The sequence below is a fragment of the Armigeres subalbatus genome, unplaced genomic scaffold (assembly GCF_024139115.2).
Source record: "Armigeres subalbatus isolate Guangzhou_Male unplaced genomic scaffold, GZ_Asu_2 Contig634, whole genome shotgun sequence".
In the NCBI taxonomy this organism is placed as follows: domain Eukaryota; kingdom Metazoa; phylum Arthropoda; class Insecta; order Diptera; family Culicidae; genus Armigeres; species Armigeres subalbatus.
Genome location: NW_026943407.1, coordinates 87,023 through 110,197, shown reverse-complemented (window position 1 = coordinate 110,197; position 23,175 = coordinate 87,023). Strand labels below are relative to the sequence as shown.

The 23,175-nt window shown below is 42.4% G+C and overlaps 1 protein-coding gene across 1 annotated transcript in view; it reads right to left on the bottom strand.

Moving 5' to 3' along the window:
* Positions 1-17,088, bottom strand: part of LOC134204518 (tyramine beta-hydroxylase-like) — a 65,809-nt gene extending 48,721 nt beyond the window's left edge. Inside the window, exon 1 of the mRNA XM_062679325.1 lies at positions 16,558-17,088. Coding sequence (XP_062535309.1) covers positions 16,558-16,687 — 130 coding nt within the window. The 5' untranslated portion in view covers positions 16,688-17,088. The remainder of the gene's footprint in view (positions 1-16,557) is intronic.
* Positions 17,089-23,175: the final 6,087 nt, after the last annotated feature.

Sequence of the window (23,175 nt, the reverse complement as noted above, 5' to 3'; positions counted from 1 at the left end):
TATTGCTATCGTGTTCAGAATTCCTCAATGTTCTCGTTTGTGAGCAGGTGCGGCCGAAATGTCCAAAAGCCCCTGCCTGTTTCTCTCCCCAGGTTTGGTAGACAAACTCTTAGTGTGACAGCTTTGTGATCTGAGAAGCAGCACACGTGCGTTGCTGTGTCTCTCAGTTGGTCGCGCAAGCTGGTGCTGACGTAGATTCGATCGAGTCGGGAAGACGAATTGTGAGTGATGTGTGTGTGGCCTGGGTTGTCACGGCGGAGTTTTTCCCACGCATCGATTAGGTGTAGTTGTTGTACTGTTCGTAGAAGTGTTGGGCTGTGGTTGTTGCCGGTTGCATCACACCGCCGAATCACACAATTAAAATCTCCGGCAACTATGGTGTGTGGGGTGTTATGCCGAAGATAGTATGCAATGTTTTGGTTGAAGAGCTGCTCTCTTTCTGCTCGGTAATTAGTGCCGCTGTGTGCGTAGCAGTTGCACAACGTGGTGTTGTTTACTCTTATGGTAATCAGCCGGCCGTCGAGACTTTTCTTGACGTGTGAGAATATGCTGCTTTATGGCAATCGCTGTTCCTCTTCTGGCATGGTCGACGTTGCAGATTACGTTAAACCCAGGGATGTTGTTGGTCGTTCTCCACTTCTCCACTTCTTGCAGTAATATGATGTCCAGTTCGTGCGCGGATGAAGCTACGTAGGGCGTTGAGTTTGGTGTCGTTTGTGATGGTGTTGATATTGATAGTTGCTATGTTGTAACTGGTCCAGTCCATTTCGTGTTTAATTATCATTGTTCGAGTTGCCCTCGTTGGTGCGCATCTTCTTGGGTACATGCCGGTTTCGTAGTCGTCTGCTGTTGGTGGATGTGTTAGAGTTGTCAGTATCATGACCATTTGTGTGACGCCTCTGTTCTTTGGTAGCTGTGTGATGTGACCACAGAACAGGGAAGTCAGATTCGGCTTGTAATGGTGGGACTGCTAAAGAGGTGGACGGCGGTGATGGCATTATTTCGTTGGGCTGGACGGTGGATGTTGAGGAACTTGGGGCGGCTGGTGAAGCTGACGGAGCTGTTGGCTTTGTTGTTGTGTGGCGCGATTTATCAGTTGTTTCTTCGGCACTCTTCTCTGTGGTGGTGGACTGTTTCACTACATTGACATAAGAACCTTTGTCAGCTTGTAGTTTCTGCAATAGTAGTTTTTTGTTCTGTCTGCATAGGCTGACCAGATCATTTCGGTGAAAAAACGGGACATACGCAGTTACAAAAACCTTGTGCAAAATTCAAGTTGTAAAAATTTAAAAAATTTTGCGCCTAATTTTCCGTATCAGAAGTTAGAGAAACATTTTAGAGTGGATTATTCACCACCATATCCTTCTGGTGTAATCAGTTAGTTGTGGAAAAATATTAACCTACACATTTTTCATTCTTCAAAAGGGCGGGGACAAAAACACGAAGGAACAAAAAATTACGCATTTTTCAAAATATCAAAAAAGTGGCATTTAAAATTTTATTTTAATTAACTCTTAAACATGCATTAAGGTTTTTATTACTGATCAAAATCAGAAAATGCTCCAATCCTGAACAATTGAAAATAACAACAACAAAAAAGTCAAAGTACACTCTGAAGAAAAAAATAAGGAAAAACAAATTTCAAAAGACAAATTTGAAAAGAGCAATAGGGTTGGATTATTGATTTCCCGATTTCCCGATAAGAATAACAAGAATTTAAACAAGAAAAGAACTGTTTCCATAAATATGGTTGGTGTTGTCAATTGCTTCCAAAAAGGCGGGACTGATACAATAAAATAAATCCTGGCTAATTTGTAGGCTGGTTTACAGCTCGGACTCTCGCAGATTTCCGCCGGATTATATTTTAAATCGGGCCGAAATTCTAATTTTCTACAACGAAATCCCATAGACTCGCGTACATATATGAAAGAGAAATTTCAGAAGCTCCTGATCTAGTTTACAGATCACAGCCTTGAAGTACGTGAGGACCGAAATTCGAACTAATTTTTCCTCAGTTTCCCTCAATTTTATTTTGTTTTGCTGATTTATAAACTATTTTTTAGTGTCGTCGTTTTTTACAGTGGATTATTTCGAAATATTCGGAAATACTTTGAATGATTCTTAATGTTTCGAAAAGAATCAAACGATTGAAAATAATGTGGTAATGCAAATTTGAATAAAATAGAATTAGGGGATAACAACAAAATACTGTACAATTTGAGCCGAAATAGCCTGTTTACAAATGTTGTTGATATAAGAGCATGTTATTAATAATGGAACAGATACCATACCTATTTCGCAAGAATAAAAATCGAAAATGAACATTATCTGGAAAATAAAATGTCTGTCCCTGCGCTTCATTTTATTAGCGTTGAGGCGAGACCTGATTTTCAGGATATACTTGCCTAGCAAGTTACCGGTTCCGTTCTATCCACTAATGATGGAATAAGCAGAAAAAAGTCATAGAAATGAAAGTGTATAAAAAAATCTCCCGTTGTCACCTGTTGTCATTAACTGATAAAAACCTTAAGAAAAGTCGATCCATGCAAAATCCAGAACGACATAGAAAGCATTCTTTCAAAAGCAACACAAATAACATAACATCTCAAACTTTTTTGATGGGTTTCGTCCACTTTTCTTTTATTTGGTTTTAGATTCCTGCCTAAAATATTGAGTTTGTTTAAATAATATTTGAAGCTCTTTGGACAAATCAATAAAAAACGGGACAAATTAAGGATTTTTCAGATTACGACGGGACAGCCCAATAAGGTCTAAAAAACGGGACTGTCCCGTTAAATACGGTACGCATGGTCAGCCTAGTATGCACGAAATCCCATTATGAATCAGCTCGTTACAGTGCCTACATGTGTGTTGCTGTCCATTGTAAGAGACACATTTGGTTTCTGAGTCTATTGTGGCGGTTGATGGGATGTTTTTTTAACCACCATACGCGCTACCCGCACTCCGGTTGGGATTGCGCCGAAATGGTACTTGAAATCCCACATAACCTCGCGGATGGACAGGGTATCTCCATATTCTTTTAGGAAATTGGTTATCGACTCATCTTGGACGTCATCCGACAGATCATGCAATTTTACGTCGACTCCTCCGTCTTCCATCCACAGTCGTAGCGTGTATCTTTTCTTGTCTATCCCCATTTCGTGTTTCCCGTCGTGTTCTTGAACGATGCGTTCGACAACCGCGAGACTGTTAGCTTTAACAAACGCACACCCGAGATATCTGCTGCACTGCATGCGTATGACTTCTTCGCGTTTCATACCGAGCACTTCACTAATTAAATAATGGAGTTCCTCGTACGAGGGCTTTTTTGAAATCTTTGCATAATCAATGCGGAAAGTATTTTCGCGCCCTTGCATTACGGTGGCGAAAAGTCGCGTCGAAAAGTTTATAGAACGACCAGATAAACGTGAACGAAAACAATTATCATCGACTCCCGTAAACTAGCGAAACGAGTGGAAACGCGTGCGCTTTGCTCGGAAGTTGAGCGGTAACTGTGATCGAACAATGGGCAGTTGGACGAAATCGAAATTATGGACAAAATACAATTTTTGATTTCCACGAGAAAGGCGCCATCACCGATAGGTGGATTAATCTGAGTTTTTACTTTACTTATGAATCCTGTACACCTCCGGTGGTGCAAAGGGCCGATTTGAAAGATCTCCATCCTGAGCGTTGTCCAGCTATCGCTTTAACCTGTTGCCAGATTAGATTTCGGTCGACTTCTTTTATTTTTTATTGAGGCTTCGCCGCCAAGCGCCTCTGGGTCTGCCTCTGCTGCGATGTCTCGCTGGGTTCCAGTCTAATAATGCTTGTTCACAGATTTCGTTTCCGCCTCTACGTAGAGTGTGGCCGACCCAGCCCCACTTTCGATCCCGAATTTCTGTTGCTATCGGCCTCTGGTGACAACCTCCTTGCGTCTCAGGGCGCCCCAGATATTCTCGTGGTTGAGACGGTCGAAAGCTTTTTCGTAGTCAATGAATACCAAGTAAAGGGACTCTTGGAATTCGTTGACCTACTTCAGAATGATGCGGAGCGTGACAATATGGTCCACACAGGATCTTCCGGCACGGAATCCGACCTGCTGCCGCCGGAGAGTCGCATTGATCTTCTCCCGAATCCGGGCTAGGATAATTTTGCATAGAACTTTGAGAACGGTACACAGCAACATAATGCCTCGCCAGTTATCGCATACGGAGCGGATGTTATGGGGTCAGCTTTGAGCATCTCGGCTGATATGCGATCGACCCCTGGGGCTTTATTCGATTTCATGCTTTGGATGTCTGTTTGAACCTTTAGCAGTGATGGAGCTTCGGTATTGACGCGTGTTATACGTCGAATCCTAGGCAGATCTTGCCGAGGTGGTGATGGCCTGGCTGGCACATGGAAACGTTGTTTGAAGTGCTCGAACCAGCGTTTCAGCTGGTCAGTTGGGTCGGTCAATAACTGATCATTCGCGTCTTTCACATGCATCGTTGCATTCATCTTCGCCCGAAACGGACGCATATTTTTTCATCTCCTGCCAAAATTTCAAATTTTCTCTGTTTCTAACTGAAAAAATTCAAGAATCGAGCAAATAATTATGCCAATACTCACTCCAAAAAACGAAGTATCTTTGAGAATCCTGGAATCTGATCGGAGGAGCGGACAGGACAGTATGCAAGGTCGTTCAAGGATCAGTTTCGATCGAGACGTGGCTTCGGACGAGAGACCCCTCTGTGAAAATGACCGAATTACTCGGTCAAGAAAGCCTGAGTGACGGGTGGATTGAATTCATCAAAAATGATACCCAAGATGATGCGTTCAACCTCTGTATCCTTCAGAATTCTACTTTTGTATCGGTACATCGGCGAGTTTAGTCTGGTGCTCTGTTGGTGAGTTATAGGGCGTTTCCACTTCTAGAAGGCATGTCTTGCCACCCGAGGTAAGTGGATTTATTTTCCAGTTAAACATGAGTGATCTGGTAATTGATGTATGCCATAAAGGGCTATTGCCGCAAGCAATCAGGCAAACGATGTCTGTTGCTACTATGTTAGGGATATGATGCCCGCTATTAAAGAATCGTCAATCAGTGCCGGTCAAATTGATTTGTAACTAGCATGGCGTACAATTTAAACATCTATTTCATGGTCTACACAAGGCTACTGGGCCTTTAATTCAGCATGACCTATCATTAAGTTACACATGAGAAAAATAATTCAATTGTTTTATTTCCTGCTAGAGAACAATGTAAAGCAAGTTGGCGAAAGGCATTTAAGGTTCAATTTCCCAAAATTAGGCATCTTCTTCGAAAAAATATTTGTAGGCGTAGTGACAAATAACTTCCACCATAACTGGTACCAAATAGCTTTTCGTGAAAAGTTCCTTCTTTTGAAAGGACCAGCGTCAGATGTCTTTCGTCGATTTCTGGCGGTTCATTCATACCGGTTATTAAATAGCTTTTGCACATATACGTTGGTAATTCATTCCATGTTTCCAAAACAAAAAAAGAGTTTGCGAAGTATTGTAAAATATTGCAGGCCAGTTTTTCATTTCGGAGATTATTTTAAACAAAATGTGAATATGCCATTATATTTTAACAAAATGCCAAAATTTCCTTCAAATAAATATTACACCATTTTCCTAGAATTTGTCATAGTTAGTGCGTATGATACCCCAATTGATTGCAAATTTGCAGGAGCGTGCTGATGATGCCTCTAGAGGGACTGGAGTCGTAAAGCTATGAACAATTTTAGTTTCTTTTACTTTTTCCTTATATGTTGTTTTTAATATGTAAAAGCAATTATGGCAGATATGGTTTCAAAAAAAAAACATTATATCGGCACCAACATTTCAAAAGGGCGTAACTGCTTTTGTAAACAAAAGCTTCTCACGTCGCTGGTGGATTAGTTTGAGCCCACCCACGCAATCCAACACCACTGATGGAAGCATCGAATCCTCTTCTTTCATTTAATGGTGCTGGATTGCGTGGGTGAGCACAAATAAGCCCACCAGAGACGTGAGCAGCTCTTGTTTACAAAAGCAGTTTCGCCCTTTTGAAATGTTGGTGCCGATATGAATAGTTCTCAAATAACAAATTATTAACTGTTCATAAATAGACATGAGGACGTTTCTAATGAAGGGCTTTCTTTTTTGAATATATGGTTTTTCAATGATGGTATCTGGGGAAAGCTAGACATTTTCACTAGAGTTTTCCGGGAAAGCAGATTAAAAAAAATAAGTTCTTTCGTCCGACCCAAATTAAATACGAGTTTAAACCTATCATACAGACTCATTGTGCCGGAAAATATGGAGATGCTGTAAGTACAAATATGGTATAATTTTATCGTCTTATGAGTTTTTGCTTGTTTTTCATCCCTTTGTTTCTTTTTCTCGTTCCAGAGAGCGAGAAATGGCGCTTAAACCTAGGCCTACATGTGCACTGATGTGCATAAGTATTCGTCATATTTTAATAGTAATCTATCTGAATTTATGCGAATACTTCTGCCCGTCTGTGTATAAGCCTGGACACTAGACTAAAAACTGTGTCCCATCCCAAGACGTCGAGGACTTAAGGAGTGTACATTAATCATCTTAGCAAAGTCACTCCCAACGATTCGTCAATCATATTTTCCCCTGAATGTGAAACGGTTGGTACGGCTGTCCCCGTTTCTTCCTTTCGTAGATTCAAAACTCTTTGTTGATCATGTTATTTATTTCTAAATAATCTGATTGCCGGGGAGTTATGGATTGTCTCCCAAATTCAAGCCTGCACGGTGGGCCTGGCCGTTTTAATACTTGTGTTATATTTATGATATGCTGCAAATATTAATGCAGACAAGAAAATGCTCGGGAACACAACCGACATTTCCAGGATGCTTTTCAATACTGGCTGTGCATGTGCTAAGACAAGACAAGACAAGACAAGACATCGTTGAATTCATCTTCGCCCCACTTAAGCGTCGTGAGATATCGTAGAGGAGGCGTCGGCCAGAGAGTCTGCCCACGCTCGCTTGTCCCGTCAACATGAGCGTCTTACTTCCTTCTCAAGAGCCGAGTATCGTTGACGGGCTAAGACTTTGGCTCCTCTGGTTTTTGATCGCTCTATCGCGGCTTTGGCTTCTCTTCGCTCTTATATCTTCCTCCAGGTCTCATCGGTGATCCATTGTTTCCTCTGGGTGCGCAGTTCGCCCAGATTTTTCTCGCTGGTGGCGATGAAGGCATTCTTGATGGCGGCCCATTGGTCTTCCACGCTGCCACCTTCCGGAATATCTGCAGCACGCGCCTCCAGTTCTTCAGCGAAGGACCGTTTCACCGTGGTATCTTCCAGTCGGCGTGTGTTGAGCCGTCGTCCGACTCTTTCCTCTTGTCGGCGAATCCGCGCAATGCGCAGGCGTATTTCGCCGATGAGGAGGTGATTATCAGACCCGATATCGGCGCTACGTTTATTCCGTACACCAAGAAGGCTCCGTTTCCATTTTCGGCTGATGCAGATGTGGTCGATTTGATTTTCTGTAAAGCCGTCACGGGAGACACACGTGACCTTGTGAACCGGTCGATGAGGGAAGAGCGATCCCCAGATCACCATGCCGTTATTACCACAAAATTCTGCGAACAGCTCTCCCTTTCCGCTCATTTCTCCGACACCATGGTGTCCCATAATGCGCTCATGGTTCGAGTTGTCGGATCCGATCTTCGCATTGAAGCCGCCCAAACAGATCTTGATATCACCCTTCGGAATTCTATCTACGATGGCATTGAGTTGACTGTAGAAGTTCTCTTTGTCTTGCAGATCGGCAGAATGGGTTGGCGCATAACATTGGATTATAGTAAGGTTTCGGACCCGTGTTCTAAATCTGGCAACGATTATCCTTTCACTTATAGATTCCCACTTCATAAGCGCAGAGTGTGCCTGAGCGCTTAGTAGGAAGCCAACTCCGCGATGCCGGGGAGCGTATTCACCTCGTAAACCAGAGTATAGCAGAACTTGTCCCGACGGCGCTCTGTGTTCTCCAAAGTTTGGCCAACGGACTTCACTCAGTACCAGGATCTCAAGCTTCATGCGGCGTGCCTCATTGGCAAGTTGTGCCAATTTACCCTGCTGGGCTAGGGTTAAAACGTTGTCCGTTGTTTCGTGCTAAGAGTCGTCGCCGTAAAATCAGTCCGTATTCTTTCATTATCGGATTCTCGAACAAATTGATGTTTCGGGAACAGTAGGTTGTTGGCCCAAGGTTCCCCATCCACCGGGATGGGGCTGCCATCTTAGGTATAGCTTCCGGGGAATAGCATTTCATACTCAACCGCGGAATGCCAGAACAGACGCTGTTGGAGCCGCACCTCCTTCGTGAACAGACGCTCGGTCAGTCGGGTCAATTTGTTTAAAATCCCACCTAACACCAGGACTAGGCTAGTGCGCTTTGAGCGGCACACGGTCGCTTTGATAGGGCCTGCTTGGGGACACATGCAGCTTTTTATAGGAGTTCAACAGAGCCTACTGTCGAACCCCACCACATCCTAGGCAGACCCCACAGGACGCACCCTCTCACTCTGGCTGATGTCAGAAGGACAATAGTGCCCAGGCTGCACTACCAGCTAAGTACGCAACCCTTAGCTGGCGGTCAATTGTCATCGGAAGACCCGTGGAAGCGTGAGTATTTGAACTTGTGAGGACCAGAGCTATGTTAAGCGCTCCTTCCTGGATGTCAACTCACCATCGTATTTTCGATGAACAGATGCTCGGACATATTTACACCTCTGCAGAGAAGCAAATCATAAATCATGTCAGGGTCAGCATACGACGAAGGTTCCCACCGGGGTCTGTTACCCGAACTTCCATAGGGGTTGTTCGTTGTTCGGGAAGTAGGGATAGCAGTTGGTGAGTAGGAGACTAAGGAACACAGAACACACAAAATGGGGTTTGTTTTATTCTTTCAGATACAAGAGAAACTAGTGGCTCCATGCCAGCAGTATCAGAGCAACAACTGTTTGTTGATATATTCTACAAATAAGAAATTTTACAGCTTTCGAAAATTTTGCCGATAGGATATACGATTTCATACCATTTTGATAAATCCTGATACTTTGAAAGGATGACAAAGAATTTAATGTCACACCCGTACAAATCGTTTTTCATCTTAATCTCTTGGCTTGCTCTAACCGTAAATTAGTAACTCGTACAACATCAGTGACTGAAGTAAAGTAAACAATCAATATTGAAAATATCAGTATCGTACTATTCCATTGATCGATTTACTGCCGTAGTTCTTCATCTCCAATCTCATCGGATTACTCCCTGAGCTGTCGTACATGACACATTGACACACCAGAATTAATCAACCAAAAGTGTAAACACACACTTTGCTACCTGTGGGACCGGACGATGCCACCAGCGAATAAACGGGAATAGCGATGCTTATCTCTGGGGAGCAGTAAACAACCAGGCAGGACCAAACACCACCTCCTGTATTCCTCGCCGAGTTTATTGCAAAGTAAGGAGGATTACATTGGCTAAAATTTTCTCTTTTTAATCTGTCGTCAAAATCCGCAAATGCGGTTGGGGAAAGTAATTCTATGTTTTAAAAGTACTATGAAAAGCAATCGACCAGATTTCCAGCAATACTCATTGTACTGATAAACGCTAAAAACAATGTTCACGTGTCGTGATAATATTATTTATTACAACTTCCAATCAGAAGTGCCCAGCACTTTATGTTCTAGTTCACCTTAGTTTTGAGTCGATAAAACTCATATCATCACCTTATACGGCATAAGATGGTAGCAATAACGTGCCATTATTTAGCCCACATACTCGTACGAATTTCCCCATAGTGTCATTTGCAGCCGGTTCTACCAAGAACTAACATCCACTGCACTTTTCCGTCCGTCGGCTTATCGTGGGCTTACACGTGTTTGCTTCGTTAGCATTACGTTTTTCCCACAGACACACATCCGCACGCCGGCGATATAGCGGATGCTCTCCGATGTTCACGATTTTCAGCTTGAATCACCATAATTACAAACTTTAACCCGCCCAAACTTAATTATACTCCCCGGTACGTTCAGCTTCATCGGTCCAACGGTATGCATATCAACTTTTAGAACCAATCCTGGAGAAAATTTTCATCCTGACACGAAACAAATTAATCTCGGTGGTATCATCAACTATCGCACCGGGCCGGGGAGAGTCGCAAAGGCTTGAAAAATTGCCGAAGGCACGTCATCCGCATCAGCGCAGCAACATCATTAGCAGCAGTCGAGGAGCTCAGAAGAATTGCTTCTGGCCCGCGAGGCTTCTGCACGCTCTGATGACACACCGAAGGCGCAAAAACCGGAACAACCCCCGCATCCTACCGGAGCATCAGCAGAATGCAGCTGGGTGTTGAGCCATTAATTAAACCAAAAGCCATCCATCAATTTAAATATCTGCAGAACCTGCACCGAGCTGAGTGGGGGCTTGGCTTGACGCTGACAGGGGCGGTTGTTGTAAGTTTTTCCCGGTTTAGTGAAATTTCGGTGTGTTTGGCTCCGTTTTCGGCGTTGTAAAAATAGAAACACAAGGCATAATTTGGATAAGGCTCGCTGAATAGTTTTATAGTATTGCTCGACATTCAATACAGGAGTCACTGTGGTTATCAGAATCGAGCATACTCCATTGGATTACTAACATACACCCAGGCTTTCACACGGTTGGAATTAATTAATTTCTCGGGTAATATAAACTTTCACAGCATTTCATTGACGCTAAAGATTATGCTTATATACTTGATGGGCTACAGCTCTTCAATGAACCTACACCGAATGGAGTATCCTTCTCCACTGGACTCGATCCTGGGCCAATCGCTTCCAGTCGCCCTGAACATTGAGCCCCCTCAGGTCCTCTTCAACTGCAAAAAGCCATCGTGTACGCGGCCTTCCACGAAGCCTGCGGCCTCTTCCGGGTTCTCTACTAAATATAATCTTCGCTTGACGTTCCTCCGGCATACGAACAACGTGACCAGCCCACCGTAGTCTGCCGTGTTGTATAAGCTTAATAATATCCAGCCCTTTGTAAACCTGGTACAACTCGTGATTCATGCGACGCCGCCAGACACCGTTCTCCTGTTTACCGCCGAGTATTGTCCGCAGCACCTTACGCTCAAACACTCCGAAAGCTCTCCGATCAGCCTCCTTTAACGTCCATGTTTCATGGCCGTATAAAGCCACCGGAAAAATCAGAGTAGTATACAGCGCGAGTTTTGTTTTCGTTTGCAGACTACGGAACTTGAGCTGGTTACGAAGTCCGTAATAAGCCCTATTTGCAGCTGCAATACGCCTTTTCACCTCGCGGGTAACATCATTATCGCACGTCACTAATGTTCCAAGATACACAAATTCTTCTACCACTTCAAATTTTTCACCATCCAGCACCATTTCGCTACCACCACCACTAATGAACCCACGTTGATTGCCAGCGACCATGTACTTCGCTTTGCTGGTATTGATCGTGAGTCCAATCCTCGCTGTCTCCCCAATAAAAGGCACAAAAGCCACTTTTACGGCACGGCGATCAATCCCAATAATATCGATATCGTCCGCAAATCCAAGGAGCATATGAGATTTTGTGATAATGGTACCGCTTCTTTGCACACCAGCTCTCCTAATCGCTCCCTCGAGCGCTATATTGAACAATAGATTCGAGAGTGCATCACCCTGCTTTAATCCATCTAAGGCAACAAATGACGTCGATATTTCATCCGCAACCCTTACACTTGATTTCAATCCGCCCAACGTTATACGAATCAGCCGTATCAGTTTCGCCGGGAAACCATGTTCAAGCATAATTTGCCATAATTCATTCCGTTTCACTGAATCGTACGCCGCCTTGAAATCAATAAACAGATGATGTGTCTGCAAGTTGTACTCCCGGAATTAATCAAGGATTTGTCTCAGGGTAAACATTTGATCCGTCGTTGATCGGCCCTCACGTAAATTTGCTTGGTATTCGCCGACGAAGGACTCTTCAAGCGGTCTCAATCTGTTGAACAGAATACGGGACATAATTTTGTACGCCGAATTAAGGAGGGTTATTCCTCGGTAATTGGCGCACTCCTGAATCCACACTGAATCCACAGTTTGTCCATCGTCACTAATATTTATTCTGTTCACCGATGCACCGTCACTTCTTCCATTCAACAAAGTCTCGAAGTGTTGCCTCCACCTGGCAGCCACTTCAGTTTTATCTGTCAGCTGTTCGGCCACATTGAGAGTTGACGTAAAGTCAATGTCAATTTCTCTCCACGAACAGCCTAGATAGCCGTGTGGTGTCGGCAGCTGGTTATCTGGCTAAGAATAACATTACGGATTGCCTGTTCCAGTGGTAAAAGTCCATCATGCAGGTGACCCCTAATTTTCGGTGTGATGCGGCTTTATGCTTACCGTGCCTACGAATGAATGGTTAGGGGGTCTAATAAGAACCTAACCACAAACGGAGCCTGTGAAGCACCAGGGCCCCCTTCACAGTATTTTAGCCCTCGCTGCGCTAACCGGAGCTATGGCGTAGTTGACTTTTTATTTCTCCGAGATAATCGGCCACTCTTATTCAACCTCATCGTGAGGTTAAATAAGAGTAGGGTTATGAATATGTGTTTTACTAAGTTTTCAACAAATTGTCACCTATATGGATTCGCATTATGCGTTTTTTACAATGTACTTTGTGTATGTTACCTATATGGATTCGCATTATGCATTTTTCACAGTGTACTCACAGTGTACTTTATCAAGACATTCATAAAACGTGTCCTTCACGTCGTCGGATTTATCGTTTGTCGGTGCGTAAACGTTGATTAGGCTGTAATTGAAGAATTTTCCCCGTATCCTCAACACACAGATTCGTTCGCTAATGAATTTCCACCGCATCACTCGCTTCATCTGCTTGTCCATCACTACGAAACCGACACTAAAGATTATAATCCACTAAAACCAACCTTGTAAACCCGTCTGGGTTGCTAAACAATATCCGTTTAGTATTGGCAAGAGATGGGAACAAATTTTGCACAATCACGTTGGAAACCCAACATGGTCAGAAGGAATGATTCCAAAGTTTCTAAAATTACCGAAATTAACTGTTAAAAACTTGCAAACGTTATCGGGAAACACTATTGCTGGATCGCGTAGGACAAAACAACCGTAGAAATACGACCATAAACTACAGGTGAAAGTCTGTAGAAAAGTTCCTTCGTGATTTAGCGAAAAGGCTCACTGCGCCTTACACCACAGCTCAAATAATCTGTCGGCGCGAAGATTTCATGTCGTACAGTGTCAGTAAGCATCCCAACAGGACCCTGAAACAGAACCTGGTTACCAAACATCACGCGAGAATGCAAGTTCTGACGAAATACTCTGGCATATTTTGGTGGGCGATGACATTATTATTAAAATGGACTTTCAATTCCCGGAACAGGGTAATGACCAAGGAAAATTCAAATATGTCTATGCAGGCAAGATTGCCCACAAATTGATGGTATGTCAAAGCATCTGCAGTTGTGGAAAGAAAACTAAAGTTTTCATCACTGGAACGACTATAAATGGGCAAATATACAAGGAGGAGTGTCTTCAGAAGCGATTTTTGCCATCCATTCAATCACACGACTGTCCGGTGTTGCTTTGGCCTGACTTAACAAGCTGCCATTACAGACGGGATGTAATGGAATGGTATGAACCGACCCTGTGACAAGCGCGGTGTCATCATCATCAATAGACATAGACCGCTGTCATCATTAAAAAGTAGTATGAAAAAAAAATTGTGCCCGGGACATCCTGGCTACGATTTGGCGATGGGCTAAACAATAGCATGACAGTAGCCTGGTATGAACCGAACGATAGTGAGTGACGTTATTGAAAAAATTATCAACCCACAAAAATGCCCAAATTTTCGTCCCACCGAAAAATATTACGCAATTATCATAGGAAAACTTAAGAAATGATGCAAAACAAATGTGAATAAGTGGTGTGAAAAAATGGCAGATCAAGTTGACCGTTCTACTGTGCAAAAAATAACGAGTGGTATTGAGTCCGAGAATTTGAATCAATGAATAATTTTTCGATATTTTTTCTTTCAAAGTTTACTAAATTCCCTCTATAATAAAACATGAACCACCTTTTTATGTACTTTTTCGACAAAGAAATGTCAAATTTCGTGCAGCCAAATACTAAGTGGATCAAGCTTTATGGAGTTTCATTAATTCAACCAAAAACGACACTGGCCACGTCCTCACAGTCAATTAAGGATTATAAGAGGAAAATTAGTTCGACACTCATGGCTACAAGAGACCGAGGAGCCCTATGCATCTCCGTGAGCTCAACGGGAATGGAATAGTTGGTTAGATGAGAAGGTAATCCAAAGGAAGTCGCTTTGGTAAGCCACTAAATAATTATAATGTAAGAAGTTATGTCGAATTAATTCACTCATCCTCACACTTATTTCATCGCGCGATCATTCTACGTGAAATACAAAACACGCACTTACTTTCTAAATAAATTGCTATCCCGCACAAAGCAGACCCAAACACTTCTTTTTTCGCGTAATCGTTCTGCGTCCAATATGAAACATGAGTAAACAAGCACTGAGGTTTTACTTTCTAATTCATTTACTCACTCGCACAAAGCATAATCAAACACTTCTTTGGTCGCACGATCGTTCTACTCTCAGCATGGTTTTGCTTTGTAGTCGCGCGTGTTACTGCTAGGCTCTACAGGCTTACATCATATCTCTCACTTCTCATTGTAAAAAGTGAGCAGTGCGAAGTGAGAAGTAAAAATCGAGAAGTAAGAAATGATGAATGAGCAATAAGAAGAGATACGTCTCATTACTCGCTTCTTACTTCTCACTTTTTATTCCTCACTTCTCACTTTCACAGTGAGAAGTGTAACGCTTTATCGCTCACTCCTAATTTGTTACTTTTCACTTCGTACTTGAAGTTTGTTTTACTCCTCAATTCTCAATTATCAATAATCACTACACTCTTTTCACATTCACTATTGTTTGACAAAACTAAATTTGTGGCCCTTTGACCCGTTGCGGCCAAATCACACTTGTGGACAATGGGCTCTTACTGTCATTACATCTGCCGTTATTTCTGGACCTTGCGATCATTTCGGCCACATGGCATTTTGACCGAATGGTTCATTCTACCAAATGGCTGTTTCGGCCAAAAGTCATTTTCGGCTAAACCTTTCGGACAAACGACTTTTTCAGCCATATGACCAGCTCGTCTGAAGGACATTTTCTGCCAAATGACATTATCGGCCAAATTATATTTTCGGGCAGATGGGTTTCGGCCTAATGGAGCAAACCGTATTCGGCCAAACAACTTCCGAACTAGTGGCTTTTGCAATATTATGGCTTTTGGCCAAATGACTATAGTCAAGTGACTTTCAGCCAAACGGCCCTACCCCATCATTAAATAAGTGGGTCAAAAACACATTCTAAATGTCCAATTTATAGCGTTGTGATTGGTTTAAATTTTTCAAATAGGCTTCAAAAATATGGTATATGGAAATATATGGAAAGCTTACCATCAATAGGACAAATAATTGAATAACAACAAAACAAGATAATTTTTTATGATTCAATTTCCAGAGGATTCCCATAAACCGCCGAATTTCTACTGGAAATTCCTTTGGATTCTTAAAAAACCTTTGAATTCCAACTGAAAGAACTTTTCTAAAAAAATTGATTCCGTGAAAATTTAAAAATATTTCCTGTGCAAAATCAAGGGATTTTTTTGTGCAAAGTTAAAGTAATTTACCATATTTTCGAGTTTTTTTATTTAAAGAAAATCGCTTGGAAATGGAAATCTTTAAGTTGTTTTTGGTGGAATTTCATACGAATCTCCTGGATGGAAGGATTTTGAAACAAATTGCTAGACGAGACACATAATGAACTCCCTAATAGGAAGATGTCTTCAAACTGTGGGGATGTCAAGAGGAACTCATAGACCTTCCCGAGAAACACAAATGTTTTAAACATGTTTCTATTCCTCATTTAAAATAATCAGAATTTAAAAAAAATGTTTTGTTGCGTATGTATTATGGAGGTATGCTTATAACAGTTGTCAACCGAACACAAATTATGAAGGTGCGTTTGGATGTTCTTTTGTCTTTCGTTGTGATTCAAATTGAATAACTAAAGAACGGGTCCGAAACGCTAACATTTACATTTGTAAAAATAAAAAATGAATTGAAATATTCTGTTATTTAATAGCTTTTCAGTTTTAAACACAAATTAATCAATTTTTTGTCCATTTTTCAATTTTCATGATTAACAGTTAATACATAGAAGTGCCCCACATCACAATGTACAATGATGAACGCTGAACCTGTTCCTATGACTAGTATCTGAAAAGTTATGCAAATTTCCTACTGCTTAAGTGTATAGATTTCGGCGCCCAATGGTTCGACTAATCTAAACATAGTCGCACCCTTTATTTATGCGCCTATGAATTGGATGCAAAACAACAGAAGCAAGGTGCTAATAGTAGGCTAGGTATAACACCGCATTGGCAATTTGTTTGGCAAACTCACTGAAACATGATACACTCTGGTGGGTGACACCGGTGACAATGAGAAGTACCGCTCCTGTTAGCACTATCCACGTGGGATGCCACATCTTCCGCTCCGCCTGCCGCTGCTGCTGCCACTTGATAAAAGTCATGTTCGTTCACTCTAAGAACTTTCTTCTAATTAATTCATGAATTATGAATTTTGCTTCAGGTTTTTTTCCTGTCTATTCCGCACTCGCTCGCCGGTAGTCGTCTATTTTATATGTAACATATCTCACGTCACGTTCTTGACACGTTCTTGAGTCCTGGGTTTAGAGCGCGACCTGTCAACGAAGCTCGTTCCTTATTCCTCAGCCGGCTTGCTGCTGTGCTCGCGGCCGTGAACTCATCGAACAACTGCAACGGAGGCTGCATCAGCATCGGCGAAGCAAGCCATGCTGCACGCGGCAACGGAAGTCGAGCACACTTTGTTGCGCGCGCTTTATTCGTCCGACTCGGAACAAGAATAGATACGAAGATGCACTGCTGTGGGTTGTTCCGCTCGGTTCTACGGTTACCGGCAAACTGAAGGAGTATCACACTTTTCGATCTAATTTATTCGCAAAAATTCTTTCTGCTCTTTTTCCGCACCCGTGCTTATCACACTCCGAAGTGGCCGGTAGACCGACCGGTGTGTCGCACTGTGGAACACCCCATGCCAGCAAGTGGTTGTCTTTCGGTGTCGATATACCCACCGACGCGGACTAACGGAAGGATGCGATGGCATGGCGATGTGCTTCCGGTATTCGAGGGTAGGGTTTCCAGCGGCTTTACGAATCGGCAACGGCGACAACGATGCTCATTGGGGATTATTCCGGGCTTTGTTGGATTAACTTATCAAACTTTGAATCCTTGCTACGCAGAAGAGTAGAAGTGAAAGTTGGAAATAAGTTGTTTAAAAGCCGGCGGAAATAGTAATTGTATTACTGGAATCAGAATAGATCGCTGAAAAGGGGTGAATGAAAGCTTGATTTCATAATAATATTGAAATTGAAAGGTAAATGAGAGTCCGTATCAATTTAGCACTTGGAATCAACCGTCGAGCAGTCGTTCTGTTTTTAATTTACATTGGAAACAGTGATTTACAACGATGCGTTATTATTTCAATAGTAACATAAGCTGATTGTATAAAACATGGCTAAACAGACATTGACATTAAAATCGATTACTAATTAAAGGAATGATTAATTAAGATGCGATTTTTGTTGAGTGAAAGTTTTTGAGTACTGCTTTTAGCTACGTGGGTTCTTTTTTCACCTGCGATCAATGGGGAAGTATAATAATCAATACAATGAAAAAAATAATTTCTGCATACTAATTTCCATGTAAACTTAAAAATGCTTCTGCTAAGTGAGTTTTTATCCACATTAGCTCAATTTTTTGGCAAACATTCAGAACATAAGACAAAATCGAATGAGTGTTGTGGAGCAAAACCGATTTTTTGAACCACCCTGGTGTATATCCAACGAACATGTGAGTACCGTAAGATTGCAAAACATAATTTGTATTCTTCGAATGCCTATTCAATGCCTTTACATCAATTATTCATGAATGATTCATGCAACTTCCAAAGAATGGCTGATACAATTTTAATGAACAAGAAGAACATAAAAGAAATGTTACTTCAAACTTTCTGCACCACGTTTCTACACAGAAAACAGATGTTCATTTTAGACTGGTTAGTACTGGTCAGTTAAAGTGTGTCGTTATGCCGTTGCCTTTTTCATGTTGATGAAAATTTGTCGAATTTTACATTTCTGCGCTAGTGTTCCGGTTTGCCAATCGATTGCAGCACCACCTTGTTTACGTAGTATAAGCCAACGCCATCGCTAGGTGACAATGAGTTTGTATGTCGGGCAGTCTTCGTTGGCGGAGCTGAGAAGCTTTAAAAACACGTTTTCGACAAAATTTTGTATAAGCATCCATTTCTGTTCTCTGTGCTTTCTCACTATACACCTTGGGAGTGTAACTGCGTCTATCCATTTTACACAATTTCGAGAAAACAACAAAAAACTGTTATTGAACAAATTGGCAACGAATCTTTCGATTTCTTCGATACAGATCAATTTTGGCAAAACTTAACACCTTGGGGCACTTCCAGAATCAAAACTGTAAGCAGTACTCCAATTGCTCTTCAAAGTGCGGAACAAACGCTTCTGAACAAAATTTTTACCAGAATACGTAGTTTTGGACGAGGATTCAATCTCATTTTGGTCAAAAATGTTGCATATGCAGTTTCTCAAACGTCAATTACGTAAGAGGTTGTGACGTAGGACTACGTCTGTCTTTTCTAATTCTTAACCACTCAGCCGTTTCTCGATGGATTTTCAATTTATTTGGACCATTCGATCAAGGATGAGTCAACGATTTTTTGTATTCATATGAAAATACTGATTTTTAACTATTTATTATCGATAATTGATAAAAAAAGGAAATAGGTAAACCAACCAACATGCATCACAAGCACAGACATCAAAATCTTGCGGGTTTGGATCTAATCCTTAGTTTGACCAAGATTTCACGCAGAGCGAACGCATCAAAACGATCGCAGCGAAGCGGACACAGCATCACGGAGGCGCAGGTAACATTTTCAACGGAAGTCCATCGCATTGGTGGTGGTTCTCGGTGTTTTGCTGAATACAAGAAAGCTGCTTTCCGGCACGCGCGAGCCATTTTGATCGGGATTCCGCAAAGAGTGGTTCGACAAAATTTGATGCAGCGGAGCGGACACAGCCCAAGTAACAATTTCCATGCTTCTTGGATTTATCTAATTCTTTTTGCGGACTTATGACAGCAATCACCATGCTGATTGCTCAGTTTTTTTGGCGCTTTTATTGCTTTACGGCTTTACAGAAAATCAAATCGACCACATCTGCATCAGCCGAAAATGGAAACGGAGCCTTCTTGATGTACGGAATAAACGTAGTGCCGATATCGCGTCTGATCATCACCTCCTCATCGGCGAAATACGCCTGCGCATTGCGTGGATTCGTCGGCAGGAGAGAAAAATTTGGACGTCGAATCAACACACGCCGACTGGAAGATGCCAAGGTGAAACGGTCCTTCGTTGAAGAACTTGAGATGCGTGCTGCAGATATTCCGGAAGGTGGCAGCGTGGAAGACCAATGGACCGCCATCAAGAATGTCTTCATCGCCACCAGCGAGAACAATCTGGGCAAACTGCGCACCCAGAGAAAACAATGAATCACCGATGAGACCTGGAGGAAGATAGAAGAGCGAAGAGAAGCCAAAGCCGCGATAGAGCGATAAAAAACAGAGGAGCCAAAGTCTTATCCCGTCAACGATACGCGGCTCTCGAGAAGGAAGTAAAACGCTCATATCGACGTAACAAGCGAGCGTGGGCAGATTCTCTGGCCGACGAAGAAGAAAGAGCCGCCGCAACCGGGGACATTTGCCTCCTCTACGATATCTCACGACGCTTTCAGCGGGGCGAAGATGAATGCAACGATGCCTGTGAAAGACGCGAATGATCAGTTAATGACCGACCCAACTGACCAGCTGAAACGCTGGTTCGAGCACTTCGAACAACTTTTTCAAGTGCCAGCCAGGCCATCACCACCTCGGCATGATCTGCCTAGGATCCGACGTTTAACACGCGTCAATACCGAAGCTCCATCACTGCTAGAGATTCAAACCGGGGTCGATCGCATATCAGCCGAGATGCTCAAAGCTGACCCCACGACATCCGCTCAACTACTGCATCGTTTATTTCGTAATATCTGGGACACCGCAACTTTCCCCCCTTTCCCGGATTTTTTCGATACACTTTAGTTTACAAATATAAGAGTTGAATTTTCCAATAAAAGTTCATGCATGCATTTTTAAAATAAAAATCTAAATCGGCAGCCCTTGAGGATACTGCAAGTCATGTAAACAGTTTGAAATACGGACAAGGATAATTAAAACGTAGTTCGAAATAAACTTATATCAAACCATAGGTAATCGCGTTGGTTTTTCAAATCTATATAATAAAAATGAAATGGTCTGTGTTCGTATCCGCATAACTCGAAAACGGCTGGATATAGAAAAATATATTAGCTCTTTTAGTGGAATGTATTCAACCGTCTAAGGCTGAATATATTTTCTACATTCCTTCAGCAAATATGTCCGTTATCGTTTCCGATGGGGTTATATGATATTTTGTCATGCGAAAATCACGAGTAAGGGCGGAGAAATTATGAAAAACTAAAATTAAGATATTTCGCATGGGCATCAACCCAGAACGCGCATTTTCGCCTACTATTGTCGCGCTTATCTTTTTCTAGACTTTCGCGGCGGTCTTACTCTCGCAGGCTTGACTGCGAAGGTAGACGTCAAGATAGCCGCCGGGTTAAAAAATAGGGAAAATTTTCGCTCTCAAAACAAAACCACGTGCTTTTCGCCAAATGACAACAGTACTCGATTGTATTAGTGAGAGGCAACCGGAGTCACTGAGTACATGGAGAGTGTTTGTCATGACAAGTGCATACGGTGGGTAAGATTTGTATTGACTCTGTCGTGTTTAGTGACTGTTTAGTGACCTGAGAAGCAGCCAGCAGGACGCCGCAGTATTCTATATTTTCTCGAGATGCATAATATACAGATTGCAGGACAACGTCTGCCGGGTCGACTAGTATAATTATATTTATAGTGAGAACTCCCAGGTGAGAACGTGATGTGCTTTATGTGTTGTGAAGTAAATTTCAAAAGGATACATTTGTGTTAGCTCGAAATTGAGAGGGAAACAGCTTCGTAAAAACAGGTGTATCTGCTAGTAACAATCGAGCAATGCATCAAATCGACAGCTCAGAGGTAGGAAAATGAAAATAAATGTGTTTTGACGTAGGACTTACGTCTCTCTTTACTATACCGGGTGTCATTTCAAAATATTCAAATCGACCGCGTTACGCTGTGTTGAAAGATTTTAAACGTTAATAGCGTTCGTCTCAGTGGACGAATTTCTGCGGTAAGCCCCTCAATTGACAGATTTCAAGTATGCCTTCCATGTCCATGCTTGATAAGACCCGAAAAACTTGTTTCAATAGGCATGAAACTGTTTTCAATGAAAAACATTGAGATCAAGGGAACCTATAAATATGGGTACCGCATAATTCTTGCATCATTCCATTACTACGTTCTCATTGGTGCAGACACCAGCGAATGAGCAGCCGCTGGGTCTGCCGAGAAGCCATAAAATAGCGCAACGCGATTTTTTCCTTCCATTCTGACCGGGACAAGCGAAGCAACCGCATCATCGATTGAACAGCACTCACACCTTTTAGCAGCGAATGAAGTCTGCACCGACCGCTTTTTCGGCTCGACACCATCGAAGCGACCATCATCAGCCGAAACCTAGCCAGTACATCAGCAGTCCACCCTACAGACCCGACAAAGCAGCAAATGCTGAGCAGATACCGGCAGCAGCAGCAGAGTCGAGCCGAGACCGGCCGGCATCGGTGCTGAGCCGAGACAGGCTGAAGAAAAGCCACATGATGCAGCATGTATGTCCAAAAAACAAACGGTTCTTCAGACAGCCAATAATAGAGATCAATATCAATGCTTTCAATACCCTTCGGGATAGAAATTGTACTTGGGTGCCAAATCCAATATTCTAGAGATACAATTTTATGCGTGATTTTCATAAACAGCGTCAAAACTAACAGTGGATAATTTTTCTGATTTAACCGCGAAGTGAACGAAGGACTTCGCTTGACCATGCCTTTAAAGATTCATAAGATGTCATATTTGGATAAAAAACACCGATAACAGCTCAAACATTAATAAACTATCAATCGATTTTTCATCAAATGTTGAATTTTCTGACATTGATAAAAAAAAAACCCAGATTAATCCACCTAGCGGTGATGATGCCTTTCTCGTGCGGTAAAAATAGTATTTTGGCCATAACTACCAAGCCTATTGTCCGATCCGCCCAATTTTCAATAGGAAACAATGGGGCAGTATACTGCGTCGAATGCAACCTGTTGCGAGTAAATTGGTTGAGGGTAAGTGCAAAAAAAGTGAGCTAAACTTTTTGCTCTTTTGGTGCGCACACACACACATACACACACACACACACACACACACAGACATCACCTCAATTCGTCGAGCTGAGTTGATTGGTATATAACACTATGGGTCTCCGGACCTCCTATAAAAAGTTTGTTTTTAGAGCGAACATATAGCCTTTACGTATACTTAGTATACGAGAAAGGCAATATGTAGATAAACATTGTTTGATACTGACCGCACACAAAGCGAACGTGACTGAATGATCGTCCCATGTTACCAATTCTAATTTTATCACCCGAAATCCCATGTCCGGGTGTTTCCTTCCTTCTACTACTAACAATGTTGTCTCAGAAAAGAACACGTACTTCCCACCTGAACTGCAATTCTAAGCTCGCTTGCCCGGCTTATTGGCTTATTGGCCTAGCGAAAAGTCCCGTTAGGAAATAGACGCCAGCAGCGAGCAACAAGCGTAAAAAAGAAGAAGCCTTTCTCGAACGCGTTGATGATGATGACGCTTTGGCTGGCAAAGAAGCGGGATACAAGACACTAGCTTACTTTTTGCACTTAGCCGAAGCAAACAGCCTTTTTC